This window comes from Palaemon carinicauda, chromosome 1, assembly GCF_036898095.1.
Source record: "Palaemon carinicauda isolate YSFRI2023 chromosome 1, ASM3689809v2, whole genome shotgun sequence".
NCBI lineage: Eukaryota > Metazoa > Arthropoda > Malacostraca > Decapoda > Palaemonidae > Palaemon > Palaemon carinicauda.
Window position 1 is genome coordinate 295,478,527 of NC_090725.1, and position 21,962 is coordinate 295,500,488.

The 21,962-nt window shown below is 46.7% G+C and overlaps 1 protein-coding gene across 3 annotated transcripts in view; it reads right to left on the reverse strand.

Annotated features, from left to right (window-relative positions):
- The window catches only part of LOC137657888 (uncharacterized), a 60,631-nt gene that overhangs the window by 29,313 nt on the left and 9,356 nt on the right, over positions 1–21,962 (reverse strand). For all 3 annotated transcript variants that reach the window (XM_068392522.1, XM_068392530.1, XM_068392514.1), the window contains exon 2: positions 18,351–18,512. In XM_068392522.1, coding sequence (XP_068248623.1) covers positions 18,351–18,503 — 153 coding nt within the window. In that variant the 5' untranslated portion in view covers positions 18,504–18,512. The remainder of the gene's footprint in view (positions 1–18,350; positions 18,513–21,962) is intronic.

Below are 21,962 nucleotides of genomic sequence, written 5' to 3' on the forward strand. Positions count from 1 at the left end.
CGTTTTCTGTTCTTCAGTTCATCTATGCCCGACCTGTCTCTTGAGGGGAGGTGGGTGGGCCTTCGAATGTATATATAACTGCCAGGTAAGTATTCATAAAACTTTGTTTTATCATAAAAACTCCATTTTTATGAATAGAACTTACCTGGCAGTTATATATACATAGCTGATTAACACACTTGGAGGAGGGTGATACACAGTAAACATCGTTGGGGAAACAACCAAAAAAGCTGTAGGATAAATAAACACCATGATTCCTTACCTGTTAAGGTAGCTGACTTCAAAGGTTCCTGCTCTTGAGTCGCTTTCCCTTAGGAGTGTCAGCCAGGATGTGACCTGCAGTGCTGAAAACACTCAATCGAGTCTGTCAACGGGGTGAGACCAACAATCTGACTAGACTTCAGGACTACCTATTGCCCAAAATAAAAACTGCAACCTTACCAAACCAACCACCCAACATTTGCAAAGTAGATAAAAATTATCTAACTAGACTGAGGTGACTGTACACAAGTCGAAGTCCTCAGACAACCAATAAAAAAACACCAACCTATGCACAAGTAAACAAAACTAAGGTTGAGGGGAGGTAGTAACTCCTTTGCCTAATACAGAAGCCATAGCTACGTATGGGCCCAAGGTATAACATTTCTCATAATCCACTCTCACCTCTGTGAGGTAATGAGAGGCGAACACAGAGTTGCTCCTCCAGAATGTCGCATCCATAATTTGACGGAGCGACATGTTCTTGCGGTAAGCAAGCGAGGTCGCAATGGCCCTCACTTCGTGAGCTTGCACTTTTAAAAGTCCGAAGTGTTCCTCCTCACACAAGAGATGCGCTTCTCTTATCACTTCCCTCAGGAAAAAGGACAAAGCGTTCTTGGAAAGGGGCTTCTGAGGATCTTTCACAGAACACCACAGGGAGCTAGAAGAGCCTCTCACACTTTTCGTGTGAGACAAGTAGGTCTTGAGGGCTTGTACTGGACAGAGAAGCCTCTCTTGCTCTTGACCCACTAGGTTGGTCAAGTTAGGAACCTCAAAGGTCCTCAGCCAGGGCTTAGAAGGGTTCTCGTTCTTAGCGAGAAAGTCTAATCTCAAGGCACAAACTGCCCCATTCCGATTGAAGCCTACCAGTTTTTCAATTGCATGGACTTCACTAACTCTTTTAGCTGTTGCTAAGGCCAAAAGAAAGAGGGTCTTCTTGGTAACCTCCCTAAGGGGAGCCTGTGAGATGGGCTCAAATCTCTTGGTGCACAGAAATTTAAGAACCACATCAAGGTTCCAAGAAGGGGGCTTTAACTGGGTCTGCTTGGTCGTCTCAAAAGACTTCAAGAGGTCATGTAAGTCCTTATCGCGAGACAAGTCCAAGCCTCTATGCCGGCAGACGGAAGAGAGCATACTTTTGTACCCCTTGATAGTGGACACAGCTAGCTTAGCGTCCTGCCTGAGGTACAACAAGAAATCCGCAATCTGGCTCACAGAGGTAGTGGATGAGGAAATCTTGTGCTTCCTACACCAAGCTCTAAAAGTCTCCCACTTGGACTGGTAGACCCTCTGCGAAGAGACCCTCCTCACTCTGGCGATAGCCTTCGCAGCTTGCGCTGAAAAGCCTCTCAATCTGACAAGCTTCTCGATAGTCTGAAGGCAGTCAGATTGAGAGTGAGGGGGTTTTGATGATATCTCTCGAAGTGGGGTTGTCTGAGCAGATTTGGACTTGCAGGGAGGCTTCTTGGAAAGTCCATCAACAAGTCCACCACCTCCGTGAACCATTCCCTCATCGGCCAGAACGGAGCAATCAGGATCATCCGTCCCGAATCGAGGAGAGCGAATTTCCTGACTACCAGATTGATGATCTTGAACGGGGGAAAAGCATAAGTGTCCATCCCCGTCCAATCCATCAAAAAGGCGTCTACTGCTGGGGGAAAAGCATAAGTGTCCATCCCCGTCCAATCCATCAAAAAGGCGTCTACTGCTATTGCCTCCTTGTCTGGAACTAGGGAGCAATAGATGGGGATCCTCTTGGATAAGTTGGAGGCGAAAAGATCGATGAGGGGTCTCCCCCACAGCCTCCAGAGACTCTGACAGACCTGTTGGTTGAGGTTCCATTCTGTGGGAAGGACCTGCCCTTTCCTGCTGAGCATGTCCGCCCTCACATTCTTCTGTCCCTGAACAAACCTCGTCAGCAGGTTTATCCTGTTCTCCTTCGCCCAAAGAAGGAGCTCTCTTGCTGTCTCGAACAGAGACAGAGAGTGAGTCCCTCCTTGCTTCCTGATATAAGCAAGAGCTGTGGTGTTGTCTGAGTTGACCTCCACAATCTTCCCAGACACCAAGTCCTTGAAGGCCTTTAGCCCCAGAAAAATGGCCATCAGCTCCTTGTTGTTGATGTGCCATCCCAGCTGAATTCCTTCCCAATAGCCTGAGACCTCCTTGCTTCCTAGCGTTGCCCCCCAGCCTGACTATGATGCGTCTGAAAACAACACTAGGTCTGGGTTCTTCTTGTGTAAGGAGATCCCCTCCCCTAACAAGGTTGGGTCCAGCCACCACTTCATAAGATTCTTGACTTATGTCGGAATGGGGAAGGAAAAGGAGTCTTCCTGCATCTTTCCGTTCCACGTCTTCGAAAGAAAGTGCTGAAGCCTTAGGTGGAGTCTCCCCAGAGAGACAAACTGTTCGAGGGAGGATAGAGTCCCCAGCAAACTCATCCACTCCTTCGCTGTGCACCTCTTCTTGTCCAGGAAAGTTCTAACTTTTACGAGACACTTGGTCTGTCTTTCCTGAGAGGGAGAAGCCCGAAAAAGAACTGAATTCAGAACTATACCCAAATAGAGAATAGTCTGATTCGGTCTGATCTGAGACTTCTCCCTGTTGATGACCAGGCTTAGATCTTGAGCCATCATAAACGTCTTCCGTAAATCCTCCAGACATTTCTCCCTCGATCGTGAACGAATCAGCCAATCGTCCAGATAGAAGGATATCCTTATCCCCTCCTGATGCAGCCAACCTGACATATTCGCTATTATCCTGGTGAAGAATTGAGGAGCCGTGCTGAGACCGAAGCAAAGAGCTCTGAATTGGAAGCACTTGCCCTGCATTACAAATCTCAGGTACTTCCTTGAAGTCGGATGGATGGGGACATGGAAATATGCGTCCTGCAAGTCGAGGGACACCATCCAGTCCCCTGGACGCACTGACGCCAGCACCGACTGAGTCGTCTCCATGGAGAACTTTGTCTTCTCCACAAAGACTTTGAGAGAGCTGACATCCAGGACAGGTCTCCATCCGCCCGAGTTCTTGGGGACCAGAAACAGGCGATTGTAAAAGCCTGGGGAAGATAGATCCCGAACCAGTTCTATCGCTCCCTTGTCTAGCATTTGGTCGACAAGGTCTAATAGGGCCTTCTGTTTTTCCGAGTACCGGGCTACTAAGGCCAGCGGAGCATCTGCGAGAGGAGGTTTTTTCAGAAAGGGGATCTTGTATCCTTCCTTGATGACTGACAGGGACCAGGTGTCCGCCCCTCTCCTCTTCCAAGACTGCCAAAAACCTGACAGTCTTGCGCCTACTGTCTGGAGGAGACGAACTTCATTTTCTGGAGCGAGGTCTGAAAGAACCCCTGGTAGATCTTGGTCCTGATTCTTGCCTTCTCCCTCTAAAATCTGGTCTTGAAGTAGTCCTGCCCCAAAAGAGCTGCTGGAATCTCCTTTCCTCCCGTTTCGAAGAAGAAGGAGGGGCTGCCAAGGGCTTACGAGCAGAACGAGATAAAAGGTCTTGGGTGGCTTTTTGGGCCAGAGAAAGCGTAATGTCATTAACCAGGGACTCGGGAAAAAGATGTTGAGAGAGGGGGGCGTAAAGCAGCTCAGACTTTGGTGCAGTGGTAACAGACCTAGAAGCAAAAGAGCAAAGCAGAGCTCTCTTCTTTAGGACCCCAGCTGAGAATAGAGCCGCCAACTCATTCGCCCCATCTCTGAGGGCCTTATCCATACAGGACATAATACTGGTAAGGTCCCTAGATCCTTCCATCTGGTCAGTTTTCCTTGCGAGAGTCCCAAGCGACCAGTCTAGAAAACTAAAAACCTCAAAGGCTCTAAAAATACCTTTGACGAGATGATCCAGCTCCGACATCGACCACATGACCTTGGCTGAGTTGAGAGCATGCCTTCTAGCAGAGTCCACTAAACCAGAGAAGTCACCCTTGGAGGAGGAAGGCACTCCCAGACCCAAAGGTTCCCCAGTCGCATACCACATAACCGCTTTTGAAGCAAGACGAGCTGGTGGAAACGAGAAGGAAGTCTTAACTGCTTGTCTCCGCTTCTTCATCCAGTCATCAATCTTCGTGAGAGCCTTCTTTGCGGAGATAGACAGTTTCATCTTGATGAAGGCCGACTGTTTCTTGGCCTTCTTTCTGTTAAATTGGGACTGAGGAGATTGAGGGGCAGAAGGTTGGAATTCCTCTCCAAAAAGTTCAAGAAGGGAGCGAGAGAGAACTTTGTAATCTCCCGCAGCATCGGCAGGATTATCATCGTCATCAGAAACATCCTCGAGGTCCTGATCCACACCTGCAATATCCTTCGAACGAGAAGAAGGATCCTTAGAACCCGACAAGGGCAAATCAAAGGCATCATCCTGCAAAAGACGGGTTGCATCCTGGAGTCCAGCGCTAGACGAATCCTTGGAACGAGAGGCAGTATCGTCCCGAAGAGGCAGGGTGGAATCGCCCTGGCACTGAGAACGAGAGGCAGAGTCGTTCTGATGTCAAGAGCGAGAGGCGGTATCGTCCTGGCGGTGAGAACGAGAGGCGGTATCGTCGTGGCGTCATGAATGAGAGGCGGTATCGTCATGGCGTCGAGAACTAGGGTCGGTATCGTCGTGGCGTCGAGAACTAGGGTCGGTATCGTCATGGCGAAGCGAACGAGAGGAGGTATCGTCGTGGCGAAGCGAACGAGAGGAGGTTTCGTGCTGGTATCGTGAACGGGAGGCGGTATCGTCTTGGCATCGAGAACGAGAAGCAGCATCGTTCGATAAAGTATCGTCTCGGTATCGAGAACGAGAAACCGTATCGTCCTGGTATCGAGAAGAAGTTTCGCCTGGCGAAAGCACACATTCCTCATCCTGGCGTAGAGAGGGAGAAGTTTTCTTTAAAGAAGAACTCCGTTCTCTCTTAGAAGCAGACTTCTTAATCGGTAACGAGTCATCTTTACGTCTGTCAGACGGGGCGTGAAGGCGGCTAAAGGCTTGCACTAACGTCAAAAGTTGTTCCTGCATGACAGACATAAAGGATTTAGCAACATCAGCTGGTTCTTGCGGCCCCGAAGGGGAGGGCTGACGAATAACACTCGTAGAAGGGGGGGGGATCTTCGGCAGTAGGCTTCGCCCTTTTTACAGGCACAGAGTCGAAATCATCCTCCGACGGACAAGGTTCATAACTGCTAGAACCGGGAGAGAAAGAACGAGACTGTTCGTCGCGGTTCCATCTCCTCTTAGTAGGTCTTGAAGCTTCAAACTTCCATTTACGTCTGGACGAATTCGGAGAAGAAAACAACACATCCGACACTTCTTTCCCGTGACAGTTAAGAGCAGCCTGGGAATCGACAACAGGACTGTCTGAGGCGACGGCTGACCGGGGGTACGTACCTCTCACCCCCTTTCAGTCATCGACGTACCTTCTCCCTTGGTCCTGGGAGCTTGGTAGAGGTCTAGGCCTAGGGTAATGAGAGGTTCGGTCAGTCGCCACCTCCACTGCACTAACACAAGCACTTTCACTTTCCTTACCTTTAAAGGCCTCCAGTTGTTCTTTAATGGCCTTCAACTCGGCCGCCAGGCTAGCGTACCGAGGGTCATCCGTAGATACGGAACCTGTAGGAGGTGCAGGCGTTACTAACTCAAGGGAAGGATCAACTTCCAAAGAGGAATCAATTATAGGTTCAATAGATAAATCTACACTAAGTTTGTCTTCCTTACCACTAACAGACTTAGACTTAGACCTAGAAGCTCTCCTAACTCTATCGAGCTCTAGTTTACGCACATAGCGCTTCATAATCAACCAATCTTTCTCATCCAAATCTTTACATTCCCCGCACCTATTATCAAGGACACAAACAAAACCCCTATAATTAGAACAAACGGTGTGAGGGTCTACCACCATTTTCAGTAGTCTCACCTTACATTCCTCATTCGCACAGATACGGTAATGACTCTTTTCACTCATAATGAAAACAGCAAAAAAGCTAAGAGAAAACAAAAAACACGATCGCCAAAACCCCAAATCAGAGCACTTCACCAAAAAGGCAGACTGGTACACCGAGCAGGGAAAGCGAAGAAAAACTCTTAATGACGGACCAACGTGTTGTCGATCCGGTCGGCAGAGATGAACTGAAGAACAGAAAACGGGAATGATTCCTCCTACCACCCTTTAACGGGTGTTACCACCCAACCACCACAAGGCGGTTGCCACGTTTAGAAAAATTCTGCCGAAATAGAGATTATTAGCTATGTACAGTATATATAACTGCCAGGTAAGTTCTATTCATAAAACTATTATTTCAATACCTACCACGCATTGAACTATCAACATCAATGAGTGATAGTTGCTTCGTGATTTTGTCAATCAACGTCACGTCTGCTCTATTTGCGCGTATCCCCCTATTTGTTCTGATACCATAGTCCCAGAGGTTCTTTGCCTGATCGTTTTCTATCACTCCCTCAGGTTGGTGCTCATACCACTTATTACTGCAAGTTAATTAGCTGATTATCATTACTTAATAAGCTACAACTCTAGTTGAAAAAGCAATATGCTATAAGCCCAAGGGCTCCAACTGGGAAAAATAGCCCAGTGAGGAATGGAAATAACTAAACGATGTGAGAAAAAATTAACTATAAAATATTTAAAAACCAATAACAATATCAAAACAGATGTCATATATAAATTATTAAAAGACTTATGTCAGCCTGTTCAATATAAAAACATTTGCTGCAAGTATGAACTTTTGAAGTTTTACTGATTCAACTACCTGAATAGGAAGATCATTCCACAACTTGGTCACAGCTGGAATATGGAATAAAAATTCTAGAGTACCGTGTAGTATTGAGCCTTATGATAGAGAATGCCTGACTATTAGCATTAATTGCATGCCTATTATTACAAACAGGATGGAACTCTCCAGGAAGATCTGAATTACGAAAAACCTTATACAACATGCATAATGAACTAACTGAACGAAGGTGCCCAAGATTAATATTTAGATCAGGAATAAGAAATTTAATAGACCATAAGTTCCTGTCCAACAAATTAAGATGAGAATCCACAGCTGAAGACCAGACAGGAGAACAATACTCAAAACAAGGTAGAATGAAAGAATTAAAATGACAAATTCGGAGATAATTTGTATTTTTCCTAACCATACAAACCTTAGCTATATACATAGGGGTTTACTTTCGGCGTAGCTGAAATGACGAGCCATTAGCTTTAACGAGGGTAGGGGAGGGGTAGCTAGCTACCCCTCCCCCCCCACACACCGGTGAGCTGCCTCACTTCACTTAGAGGTAGGACTTGTCTTGGGAGACAGGGCTGGCAGGCAAATATGTGTATATAGCTAAGGTTTGTATGGTTAGGAAAAATACAAATTATCTCCGAATTTGTCATTTGTTCCGTAACCGAAATACAAACCACGCTATTTACAAAGGGTGACTTACCCTTACGCAGGGTGTAAAGTCCCCAGACTTACTGGCATTGGCTTACCCGGGGACTCAGAATCCGAATGAGCAGCACTTCGAGAAAAAGAGTCCCTGCGCCTCACAAGTTTCTTGCTACGCAAGAAATGTGCGGCCTACATAAGTTGTGTGTGGAGAAATGAAGTGAGACTCGTCCTAGGAAGTTGACCTGAAGTCCTTTATATGGAATTCTAGGCTAGGACGTCCCCATACCACCACGTCAGGGTATGGGGGATGCGACAATATTATTCTTAATACTAGGAACACAAGGAAGCATGGTTTCCTTGCAGAGGTTTTGAGGTCAGCTATGCAGAGACCCAGGATGCTGCATTCCCCAAGAGAGGGGAGGATGAAGAAAGAAGTAAGGGCTAGACATACTCTTTCATTCACGCAGACTAAAACCGTCTGCTACTTCTCCATTAAGGAGACTGAGGTTAGACCAGCTGTTGCCACAGGGCTGATAGAAAAAGTATCGAGGCTCCTGTGGGTCACGTCCTGCAGGTAGTGGGCTGTGAAGGTCGTTTGACGCTTCCAGACCCCAGCTTGTAGCACCTGCGTCACAGAGAAGTTTCTCTTGAAGGCCAGGGACGTGGCGATGCCCCTGACATCATGTGCCCTAGGGCGACGTGACGGAGGAGGGTCTGGATTCAAGGCATGATGAATGGTCCGTCGAATCCGGGCTGAGATGGTATTCTTGGTGACCCTCCTCTTTGTCCTTCCCATGCTTACAAACAGGGCTTGCACGCGGCGACGGACTGCAGCTGTTCTCTTCAGATAACGTCTCAGACTTCTTACTGGGCAGAGCATCAGATGATCTGGGTCATCTGTTATGGAACGGAGACTCATAACCCAGAAGGAGTCGAACCGTGCGTCCGGCACTCCAGGGTTCTGAGTCTTGGCAACAAACTCAGGGACGAACCTGAAAGTTACCTCCCCCCATCCCCTTGAATGGGCGATGTCGTATGAGAGACCATGAAGTTCACTGACCCGCTTGGCTGAAGCCAGAGCGAGCAGGAATACCGTCTTCCAAGTCAGGTGTTGGTCAGAGGCCTGGCGTAATGATTCGAACGGGGGTCTCTTCAGAGGCCTGAGGACCCGAACCACGTTTCAAGGAGGAGGTCTCACTTCCGACTGAGGGCAAGTAAGCTCGTAGCTTCGTATGAGTAAGGAAAGTTCCAGCGAGGAGGAAATGTCTATTCCTTTCAGCCTGAAGGCAAGGCTTAAGGCTGAGCGATAGCCTTTCACCGCCGAGACCGAAAGGCGCATTTCCTCCCGCAAATACACGAGGAACTCCGCTATTGCTGGAATAGAGGCATCGAGGGGAGAGATAACCCTCCCACGACACCAACCACAGAAGACTCTCCACTTCGTCTGGTAGACCCCTGCGGATGACTTCGCAGGTGTCGAGACATCCTTTCTGCAACTTGTTGCGAAAAGCCTCTCTCAGTGAGGAGAAGCTGGATAGTCTCCAGGCGTGAAGCCGAAGCGATGCTACGGCTTTGTGGAAGATGTTGCAATGTGGTTGTCTGAGTAGCTCATGTCATGGGGGAAGCTCTCTCGGGGGTTCCGTCAGGAGCTGCAGAAGGTCCGGGAACCACTCTGCATGATGCCATAGCGGAGCTATTAAGGTCATCGACAGGTTGACCGATAGTCTGGTCTTGTTGAGCACCCTTCTCATGAGACAAAACGGTGGGAAGGCGTAGACGTCGATGTTGTCCCACTGTTGTTGGAAGGCATCTTGCCAGAGTGCCTTGGGGTCCGGGACTGGGAAGCAGTACAGCGGTAGCTTGGAATTCAAGGCTGTCGCGAACAGGTCCACTGTCGGGGAACCCCACAAAGTTAGGACTTACAAGTTAGGACTTTGTTGGCTATTTGAGGATCCAAAGACCACTCGGTACTCACTATCTGCGAAGCTCTGCTCAGACTGTCAGCGAGCACATTCCATTTGCCAGGAATGAAGCGAGCTGATAGACGTATCGAGTGGACTTCAATCCATCTCAGTATCTCTACTGCAAGATGGGATAGCTGTCGTGAAAGGGTACCTCCCTGCTTGTTGATGTAAGCCACTACTGTGGTGTTGTCGCTCATCACCACCACGGAGTGGCCCGCCAGGGTCTGTTGCAACTGTTGAAGGGCCATAAATACGGCCTTCATCTCTAGCAGATTGATGTGGAGGTACTTTTCTGATTCTGACCATAGGCCTGAGGCCCTCTGGTTCAGAACGTGGGCCCCCCACCCTTCTTTTGATGCGTCCGAAAACAGCATTAAATCCGGGGGAAGGACGAGAAGATCCACCCCCTTTCGAAGGTTGTCGTCGGTCAGCCAACATCACAGGTCCGTCCGTTCCGCAGGTCCTATCGAGACCAGAGAGTCCGGGGAATCAATGCCTAGATCCCACCGGGACTTGAGCTGCCACTGCAGGGATCTCATCCTGAGGCGGCCGTTGGGAACTAGACGGGCCAAGGAGGCTAGGTGACCTAAGAGATGTAACCAAGATTGGGCTGGAAGGTCTTCTCAATTGAGGAAAGGCTTTGCAACCCTCCTCAGCCTTGCTATCCTGTCGTCTGATGGAAAGGCTTTGTGGAGATTGGTGTCTAATATCATGCCTAGATATACCAGTCGCTGAGTTGGGAGCAGAGAGGACTTCTCGAGATTTACCATGATCCCTAGATCTTGGCAAATTCCCAGAAGCCTGTTTCGGTGTCGAAGAAGGGTCGACTCCGAGCCTGCCAGGATCAGCCAGTCGTCCAGATAACAGAGGAGACGGATGCCGTTCCTGTGCGCCCATGAAGATATCAGTGTGAACACTCTGGTGAACACCTGAGGTGCTGTGGAGAGACCAAAACACAGATCCTTGAACTGGTAGATCTTGTTGTCTAAGCTGAATCTTAGGTACTTCCTGGAAGACAGATGGATTGGGATCTGGAAGTACGCGTCCTTCAGATCCAGTGTGCACATGAAGTCTTGTGGTCTCACTGCAAGTCTGACCGTGTCTGCTGTCTCCATGCTGAACGAAGTTTGCTTGATAAACTTGTTCAGGGCTAAGAGGTCGATGACGGGTCTCCAGCCTCCAGACGCCTTCTTTACAAGAAAGAGTCGACTGAAGAAGCCTGGGGAGCCGTCTACGACCTCCTGGAGAGCATCCTTCTTGAGCATGGTCTCGACTTCTGCCCGAAGGGCTAGACCCTTTGCCGATCCCATGGAGCTCAACGACACTGGATTCGCTGTCAGGGGAGGTTGAGATGTTATGAACGGGACACGATATCCTTGTCCGATCACAGTGGCCGTCCAGGAATCGGCCCCGTGTTGCTGCCACCTGAGCACACAACTTAGCAGGCATCCCCCTACAGGTGGACACGCAGGGGGATTGCCAACCAGCAGGCATCCCCCTACAGATGGACACGCAGGGGGATTGCCAATCCTAGCGTTTGCGGCCTCGGCCGCTCCTTCTAGGATTTCTGCCTCCCCTGGAGGACTTTCCGCCCTTCTTGTCTTTGACAGGAAAGGGCTGCGGTTTAGACACCTTGGTCTTAGCTGCCGGAGCCTGCTTCGGTGTCCTGCAAGGCTGCTGTTGCTGTTGAGGAGCTGGAGGTTTGTAGGGCCGAGATGTAAGGGCCTTCTGGAGGAGCGAATCATGACTCGTCTTCCTCCACCTCTCAGCTGTCCTTTCTATATCCTTGGGCTCAAACAGGTTTCCTCCAAGGATGGAGGAATGTCTGAGCTTGCTGACATCCATAGCGGGGACCTTTGGGTGGAACCTCTCAGTCACCGCATCACGTCACTTTAGAATCGAGTTAGCCCACTGGTTAGTGACTTGGTGAGCTAAAAACTCAATGGAGCACGTGCCCGAGAGGAGGAAGGTCTCCAGGGCCTTCCTATTGCTCTCCTTAGATAAGTCCTCAGAGTGCAATAGGATGCCCAGAGACCCTAGCCAGACATCCAGCCACAAAGTGGCCTGCATGGCATACTTCGCGACTTTCTCTTGGCTTAGGATCTCCGACGCTGAGAATGTCACCTGCCGGGCATTGAGTTTCTCTAAAGAGAGACCCCTGGTGAGCTCTTCCACAGAGTGGTGGAGGGGAAGAGCTAAACAAGACTCCTCCATGATCTCGAAGTACCTCCTCTGCTGAACGCGAGGAAGTGGGAGGAGCTTGTTCCCGGCAGAAGAACGGCTGGAGGAGGCGAGCTTGGAAAGCTGGCCCTCGACCTTGTCCCTGGCACTCTTCACCCTCTGGGACCATGGGAGGGCTGGACTGGCCTTGGGGGGCTTCTGAATACCATAAACTTGGTCCAGGACCGTATCCTTGATTTCGCGGGGGGGCCGGTCTCGGGGTCCTTAAAACTATTGAGTTGCTCTGACTTGCGCTGCTCTCCTCCTTGTGGACTGGCAGCTAAGTCTCCTGTCCCCAATGGCTCTTCATGGGGGGACACGCGGACGTTCTCCCGGGGAATGGTTGGCTCTGGACGAAACCTCGAAGATGACTTGGGTATCGTCTTTGAGTACTTGGGCTCCCTCCTGGGAGGGATACAGGACTCCAGCAAAGAGGTCTGGCAGGTCCCTCATACGCGAGACATTTCTCTTCCCTGAGGTGGGGTTCCTCCCATTGGTGCCGTGGGAGAGTGCCTCACCTCGCTGGATTCTCCCGAGGATGGGAAAGGTTCGTCCGCAGGAGAAGGAGAAAACGCCTGCAAAGGGGAAGGGGCCTTCCCGACGGACCTCTTGGGAGCCAGCTTAACCCAGGGAGATGTTACCTCGAAATCCACTCCTCTCCTTCTCTTCAGCGGGGGCCAGGGAGCCTTTGGTTTTAGTCCCAGATCAGCGAGGGCTGGCTTCATAGCCTGCACAAACGCTTTTATCAGGGAACCAAACCAAGGCTGGCGGCTGACTGACGCAGTGTCAGCGATTCCCGCTGGAGGGAAGGGGATCGGTTGATCCTTAGGAGTGGATACTACTGGGCCTGCCTGAAATGAAGAAAGGGAAGAAGAATGTTGCCTGGACCTCTCCGATGAATCTTCTTGCTCCTGGACGCGTGCTCGGCGCTTACGAGATGGCGATCGTGAGGATGATCTGGAAGCACGCGGCCCCGGCAACTCGCAAGGTCGGGCGCACTGTGAAACCCGGCGGGAATCGCGTTGGGGGCGATGGCAAAACCGCTGGGACGCGTGCGGGCGCGCTGGCGAGTTGGCGCGTGGGCTCGCAGGTGCGTGGACGCGCTGGCGAGGGAGCGTGCAGGCGAAGGTGTGCGTGGATGCACTGGTGAGGGTGTGCGCGAGTGCCCGGGTGATCGCTGGCGATCAGGAGAGGGATGTCACGTAGGCGATCGGTGGAGCATAGGCGAGTGTAACCACGTTGGCGAGCGATGGCGCGTTGGCGAACGATGACGCGTGGGGCAAGTAGGCGACCGATTGCGCACAGGCGAGTTAGTGCGTGGGCGAGTCGGTGACCTATGGCGATCAGACGCATTGGTGCGTTGGTGAGCATTCGCGCACAGGCAAAGGATCGCGCTGGCACGTAGGAGATCGCTGACACGTAGGATGGCGCGCAGTGGCGCAGAGAGAAGTTGCCAACTGGGGCGCAGGGGCAGGGGGCGCTGATGTGCTCAAGGGCGAAGGCTCGTGGACGGGCTAAGGAGTCAACTCGTGGGCACGCGGGCGCGCATGCACTTTAGAAGTACGCACAAGAGAAAACGCACGGTAGTGCATAGGCGGCGGTCGACGCGCAGGGGAACGCTGGCGAGGCAAAGGATCAATGTCCTTGCCTGCGCCCAGATCTGAAGATCGTGGGCGAACGTTGACGCGCATCAGGAACTGGGCGCGCAGTAGTGCGCTGACGAGCAGGAGGTTGACGGCGCTCAGGAGACTGCTGACGCGCAGGGCGCGCAGCAGGGACAGAAGACGCTTGCGCGCAGGCGAGCAGGTGAACACTGGCGAGCAGGCGAGCAGGTGAACACTGGCGAGCAGGAGAGCGCTGGAGATCAGGAGAGCGCTAACGAGCAGGAGAGCGCTGGCGATCAGGGGCGCGTTGGCGATCAGGGGCGCGTTGGCGATCAGGAGAGCGCTGGTGAGAAGTCTGTTGACTCACCCGCAGGAGAGCGCTTGCGCGCAGGAGAGTGCTGGCGAGCAGGAGAGCGCTGTCGAGCAGGAGAGCGCTGGCGAGCAGGTGAACGCTGGCGAGCAGGAGAGCGCTGGCGAGGAGAGTCAGGTGACTCTTCAGCAGGAGAGCGCTGGCGAGCAGGAGGGCGCTGGCGAGCAGGAGGGCGCTGGCGATCAGAAGAGCGGTGGCGCTTGCGCGCTACTGAAGGACACACAGGTGAAACCTGGCGCGGAAGGGACTTACCCACATTGTGGGATAAGCCCTTCTGCCCCGAAGGGACCGGTGCTTGAGTTAACAAGGAAGATCTGGCAGGCGCAGGAGATCGCGAACGATCTGCGGAGAGGTCCAGTGATGTTACTGCCACAGTCTGCTCCCGACGAGAAGAATCCTTTGCAGGAGACGACGAAGATGAAGACCCGAAGAGAAGGCGCCTCTTAACTCCCTTGTAAGAAGAAGGAAGGCCTCGGCGGCGAAGAGGAGGGCGAGCCTTACGGCGAAGACGACCTCAAGGCAGGGTATCACCGTCGTCGGTCCTCCAAAGAGGAGTCTCTGTTAGTGCACTCCCCCGAGGGAGAAGAACACCCGCAGGAGACCCAATTGGACCCAGCTTTCCCCTCAAAGGATGTTCGGAGGGGGAACCTGAGCCTTCAGCAACATCCGCAACAGTAGCAACTGGAGTTTGACCCGACCCGTCGGACGCCTCTGCCACAACAACGTCGACAATAGCCAGAGGGTCTACCTCTGGTATTACCGGCGACTGTTGGACAGCTGCCCCCAACTGGATCAGATCAAACAGGGCTTCCTTGGAGGGCGAGCCCTTAAGCACCAAGGAAGCCCAAAGCTGGAAAAGATCATTGTTAGATACAGTCTGGTCATAATCAACAAAATCAATAATGTCCTCCCCCGGAGGAGGAGGGGGAGCTGCCTCGCTATGGTAGGCAACACCCTCTCCCGAACCCCAAGATCGGGAAACAAAAGAAGGACCTACGCTACCACTCGGTGGCCTCTCGCGAGAGACCGAATGAGTGGGAGGTTCGGGTAACGGAAGAAGAGTCCGTGGAGCCTTCCTTCCTCAAGGCAGTCCCTGAGGGAGAACGGTTTCACTTATAACTCTTCTTACGCCGCCGGGCAAACCTCTTCTACTGCGAGGTAGGCCACTCCCTACATTCCATAAAAACATTATCACTTTCACACCGTTGACCTCGACACTGCGGGCAAAGGGTGTGAGGGTCTGTATCAACCGCCGACATGAATGTTCCACAGGGGCGGTCGAGGAGTCCAGGGCACTTCCGCATAATGGGAAGAAAAGGTAGAGGCCAACTTCAAACACACAACTGAAAGAAAAAGAAGAACAGATTAAGGCTGTCAAAAATGTAAGGACGAGACAGACACGTCTGTACATCGTCCGAGCCAAAAGTAAAGTGAGGCAGCTCACCGGTGTTTGGGAGGGGAGGGGTAGCTAGCTACCCCTTCCCTACCCCCGTGCTAACTAGCGCGGGGGTAAATCCAATGGCTCGTCATTTCAGCTACGCCGAAAGTAAACCCCTATGTAAATAGCGTGGTTTGTATTTCGGTTACGGAACAAACACCTCTTCAGAATAGATTGATCACTGGAAATCTTGAAAGACTTTCTCAATAAGCTAATTTTTTTTGTGCAATTGAAGAAGACACAAACCTAACTTGTTTCTCAAAAGTAAATTTGCTGTTGAGAATCACACCTAAAATTTAAGTCACACAAAGTTGAAGAAAACATTATCAATGCTGAGATCCGGACGTTGAGGAGCTATGGTCCTTGACCTACTTACAATCATACTTTGAGTTTTGTTAGGATTCAACTTCATACCACATAATTTGTACCATGCACTAATTTTAGCTACATCTCTATTAAGGGATTCAGCAATTCCAGATCTACATTCAAGAAATGGAATTGATGCAAAGAGAGCAGCATCATCTGCATATGCAGTAAGCTTGTTTTCTAGCCCAAACCACATGTCTTGTGTATATATTATGGAAAGTAATGAGCCAAGAACACTACCCTGTGGAACACCAGATATCACATTCCTATACTTACTGTGGTGCCCATCCGAGATCTATTGCTTAAAAATTCAATAATAATGCTAAAAAACGACCCACCCACTCTCGACTGTTTGAGTTTGAAAACAAGGGCCTCATGATTAACATGGTCAAAGACAGCACTAAAATCAAGGGCAATCATATGAACTTCCTGACGACAATCAAGGGATCTGAACAGCATTGGAGATTATAAGAAGGGCATCACATGTTCCAAGGCCTTTACGAAAACCAAATTGCAAACTAGGGAATAGATGATTACCTACAGCAAACCTATTAAGAAGTTTTGCCAGAAGACTTTCAAAAACTTTAGATAATACAGGAGTTATGGAAATTGATTGGTAATCAGTTGGACTTGAGGTACCACAAACACATTTACATAGTGGAGTAACATTACTAATTCTCCAACAAGTGCTAAAAGCTCCTCTTCTTGCTAACTTGTGCAAAATAACAGATAACTTTGGAACTAAGAAATTTGCAGTTCCAAATTTGCAGTCTTTATAAAAAACAAAGGAAAAATACCATTTGGGTCTACACTTCCTTAAGCATCAAGGTCCATCAAGAGAGCTTTAATTTCATGAGAACGTAAAGCTAAACTAGTTAGTTTAGCCTTAGGATGACAGGAATGAGGAAGATCAAGTTTCTCATTATTGTGCTTACTGTCAACACATCGGCTAAAAGTGTTGCCTTTTCCTTTGGACAGAGTGACCGAGCCATCTAGTTTAGGTAAATATGGAACTGTTTTATATATACCAAAGAGTGCAGATTTAAGGGTAGCTCACCTCTTATGTACCAGAAAGGGTTTCTTTTATGGTTAGATTGTGTTCGTTTTCAGTTGAAGCATAAACTCTGAGCAAAAGCTCTAAGCTGAGTATAGTTATTCCAGGTCAAATCTGATCTGGTACCCTTCCAAAGATGATAGGCCGTTTGCTTCTCCAAATAAGCATGTCTACAATCATCACTGAACCACGGTTTGTCTTTCATTCGGTACCTTAACACATGAGAAGGGATACGCATATCAATTATGTTGACTAGACTGCCATTCAAAGGGACAACAGGATCAACACTACTATACAATTGTGACCATTCAAGTATAAATCCTGTATGTACTTTGATTTCACTCCACTGCATAAAATACATATTTTTTTCAACGGGTCTTCGTGTGTTTATTACGCATTTCTGACCATTATTATTGTTTCCCCACCTAGAACCACGGGGCCCCCATAACAGTTTTTATATTGGTGGTTTGCCTCAATATTCATGGTCAGTAATGCATAATTATTTTTATTATTATTATTTTCATTATTATTATTATTATTTTTATTACTATTACTAGCTAAGCTATAACCTTAGTTGGAAAAGCAAGATGCTATAGGCCCAAGGGCTCCAACAGGGAAAAATAGCCCAGCGAGGAAATAGCTCAGTGAGGAAAGGAAATGAGGAAATAACCGATATAAGAAGTAATGAACAATTAAGATAAAGTATTCTAAAACATTAAAAAACATTAAAAAAGATACTTCATATATAAACTATAAAAAAGACTTATGTCAGCCTGTTCAACATAAAAACATTTGCTGCAAGTTTGAATTTTTGAAGTTCTACTGATTCAACTACCCGATTAGGAAGATCATTCCACAACTTGGTCACAGCTGGAATAAAAGTTCTGGAGTACTGTGTAGTATTGAGCCTTCTGATGGAGAAGACCTGACTATTAGAATTATTGCATGCCTAGTATTATGAACAGGACGAAACTGTCCGAGAAGATCTAAATGTAAAGGATGGTAAGAATTATGAAAAATTTTATGCAACATGCATAATGAAATAATTGAACTACGATGCCAGAGATTAATATCTAGATCAGGAATAAGAAATTTAATAGACCTTAAGTTACTGTCCAACAAATTAAGATGAGAATCAGCAGCTGAACACCACGCAGGAGAACAATACTCCAAACAAGGTAGAATGAATGAATTAAAACTCTTAAGAATAGATTGATCACCGAAAATTATAAAAGACTTTCTCAATAAGTCAATTTTTTGTGCAATTGAAATAGACACATACCTAATATGTTTCTCATAAGTAAATACAAGACAACAAATAGGAAAAACATACAGTTCATGTATTTCGCTAGAAATTAAAGTAACATATTTACGACCATAAACAATACTCCTGCACACCACGCTGCAATTATTGCTAAATAACCCGGAGAAGGTTAAATCGCTAACTACATGTCTTAGAAACTGAAGAGACATTTAGAATGTTCATTCCTTTACTAAGGTCGAGTTTATTGAAGGGAATGTAAATGGTGAAACTATCTTTCTTTTTATTCTTAAGGATAAAGGTCGATGAAACCCATCTTTTGGAGAAGCACCAATATGAACATCAGGGGAGGCTCATAATCATAATTCAAAGACTTTCTTAATGTTTTGTGAAGGCATTAAATCTAAATGGGCACAAAAAGGAAGGAAAGAGAAAAAAAAATAATTACCTCGTTGATGAAATCTGCGATGGATGTGTCAAAGTGAGGTCCCCGACCGGGTTTCGCATCCACGACCAACAATCCGGCCGCCACGACCACAACCATCATCATCACCAACATCACACGACCTGTCACCAACACACAAGTTTTCTGCCCACCCATCTGATAAATCTGCAAGGGAAATTCCAGTTAATGTTACATCCTTCAATTATAACATTAAATTATGAAATAGCAAGGACTTCCCAGCCTTCAATTCCCCCCAAGTTTTCATTAATTCTATTTTTTTTTTCAAATTTGCAAAGGGTAAGATTACATATAGTTTACCAGATTCATTTAAAATTATTACGAAAAATTCAATACACCACTACATTAAACAATCTTCCATAACTTAAGCACAGAACAAAACAAAAACAAAGTTCCAAGCTATTTCAATAACAAGTAGAAATCAAATGCTTCAAAAGTGAAGTCATTACATTTAATAATATAATTGGTAATTTGATCAACCGGAAATGAATAATTCACTATAAAAACCGAGACCCCAAAAGCAATGGAAGTTACAATAGAGGAACATTCAACAACTAAAAATTATTGTTTGCTCTACCACAAACACATGATGATGATTTAAGTATTATGTAAAATCAAGAACAAAGTAGACATAATGAAAGTAGAAAATCTATCATCTACAAACAACAACAAAGACTTCTAAACAAGCACTTACTCACCCCTAGCCCTTACAGCAAACATTTGTGCAAGTTGCAACCCCCAACCTTGGATCTATGACTCTGTGTAAATAATGAATCTGTACTGACGGAGACTCCTGATTGTCCGTTTCCTTTCGGGGCACCGGGGGACGGCTATCACTTACTGGCACTGCCTTCCTCTAGCACCTGCATAATGGCGTTGTTTATCTCCGTCACAAGGAAATTCAGCTTCTGGCAGCCATAGGGGGACGAAGCGTTTTGTTGTTGCAACTTAAGTTATAAACAAAACATAACTTAGCCGTTATAACTTACGGCATTCCAATGGACGAAGCGTTTTGTTGTTGCAACCTGAGTTATCAACAAAACGTAACTTACCCGTTATATCTCACGACATTCCTGAGAATGGATCGCTAGCGACGATTGGAATAAATTCGGTAACAATAAAACAACTTTGCAAACATCTAAATGAAGATAAAATGACACTAATTCAACCTGTAAAAATCTCCTCTATCGTGAGGGACAGAGGATTGTGTCAGGTTGCAAGTGGCGTTAAGCCTAATTTCTAATACTTGAAAAAATACACATTCAATGTAACGGACATTTTCAATTTAACATATCCCGTTAGTGAAATGTTTAATAACGTCGACAAATGGTACTGAGGAACCTTTAAGAAAACTTCCATTAGTTATCACTATTCTATCTAATTTCTCTTCCTCTTTTTTGTTAAACGTTCTTATAGTTTATATAGGAAATATTTATTTTAATGTCACTGTTCTTAGAATATTTCATTTTTCCTTGTTTCCTTTCCTCACTGGGCTATTTTCCTTGTAGGGGTCCCTGGGCTTATAGCATCCTGCTTTTCCAACTAGGGTTGTAGCTTAGCATTTAATAATGATAATAATTTGTTTGTACAGTGGAAAGTTATCCTGGGATTTTTGGTTGTACTTATAATTCGAAGGTACCCAATGTATTGTATTTAATGTTATATAGCTTACAGGACCTGATGGTGAGAATCGGTTGGGTTTAGGATATTCTGTTATTTCTTTTTCTTAGTGGTTTTACAATTTCCAAGTATTTATTTTCGTTATTTTCAGTTACTGATTTGATCGAGCTAGTGACACCACTTCCTAGTTCCTAACTGCTCACTACCGGTAAATAAGTTACCGGTCACTTAATTAATAGATAGGCGCAAAGCTTGTAAGACTATAATTAGTATAACAACAACAATGAGTGGAAATGGTATATTGTTAACAAATTAATGGGAATGGTGAAAACACCAAAATTTAAAGATGTACAAAAATAACTAAATATTAAATTGAATACCGTACAGCTAAATAGTTATAATGATGAAATTAAAAATTTTTCCTTACTCTATTTTGATAAAGCAAAAAGTTTTTTTTAATGTTTTATGTTCGACAATGGTAAATTTACAGCCACGCTGTTTAAATCCTAACATCTAAAATCTGTAATACTTTGCAAATATTGGGAACTGATCGGGAATAGAAACGTAATGATTGCAACAGCTGGTGAAATCAGATCTTGCTAATGAATGATACATCAGACGCAAAAGAAATATCAAATCGTAGGAAAATAACATTTACATTTTTTAAAGTAATGTTAAATAGAGATGGCAACGAATTTGCAATTGAGCTTTTTTCTGCAACCATAAACATCAGTCTTAATGGAAATCTTGAGTTAAAGTTTTATCCCACTCTAAATTGAAATCAGTTGGGATAATACCTCGTTATCGGTATTGGCAAACTATTGTGGTAAATTTGGTATTTTTGAACTCTTCTTTCAGATTCATGGCCCAACTTATCTATACCACCAGCCATCGGCTAAGATTTTTCAACATATCCACTCTTATATCTTGTTTTGTTAACTTTCCAAATTTTGGACATGTTAATAAATTATCATTATTACTAGCTAAGCTGCAAATATAGTTGGTAAAGCATAATACTATAAGCACAAAGGTTCCAACAGGAAAAATAGCCCAGTGAGGAAATGAAAAAGAAGTGTACCCACAAGCAAGAGAAGCCTACCACAAAACAGAAGACCATGGTACAGAGGCTATGGCACTACCCAAGACTGATGAACAATAATTTGATTTTTGAGTGTCCATCTCCTAGAAGAACTGCTTACCACTTAGTTATTACAGTACAGTAAATAACCCATAGGGCGAAGAAGAATGTTTCACTTATTGTGTTGTCAAGTGTACAGAGAAAGAGGAGAATGCGCAAAAAATTGTCATAACAGCTTATCGAAGTGTCGGAGATGAACATTTATGAAGGAGAGAGGGGTTGTGAATGCTACAAGTAAGTAAGGCAGCTGCACGAAAAGAAAGAGGAGGGAAAACAGTAGTTGTTCTGTGTTTTTGTAGATTTTGAGAAGGCTTATGATAGAATACCAAAGGAAGTGATGTTTTGGTGCTTGCGGGAGAGGAAGGTCCTAGCGAAGTTGATTAGAATGGCAGAGATGACTTACAAAAGAACAAGGACAAAAGTAATAACAACTGTTGGGGAAACAGAAACCTTTGAAGTTGTGTTGGATTACACCAGGGATCACCATCAAGCCCTGTTTTATTTGTTGTGGTCATGGGTGTGTTAAGTGAAGAGATCAGAAATTAAAGGTTGTGGGGGGTTGCTTTATACAGGTGATTTGGCGATTACTGATGAAAATTAAGACTTTCAGAGAAGGACTATAGAGTGACAGGAGACTTTTAAGAGGAGGGCTGGCCCGTGAGTAAATGGTGATTAAGACTAGCTATGGTGAACAGTAAGGAAGGTAGGGACAGAAAAGCCATACATGAAAGTAGAGGATCAGTTATAATACAGGTGGGACGATTAAACACTTGGGATCTAATAGAATGCACCAGGGAGGATGAGGCTGTAGTTGATAATAGGATAACAGCAGCTTGGGG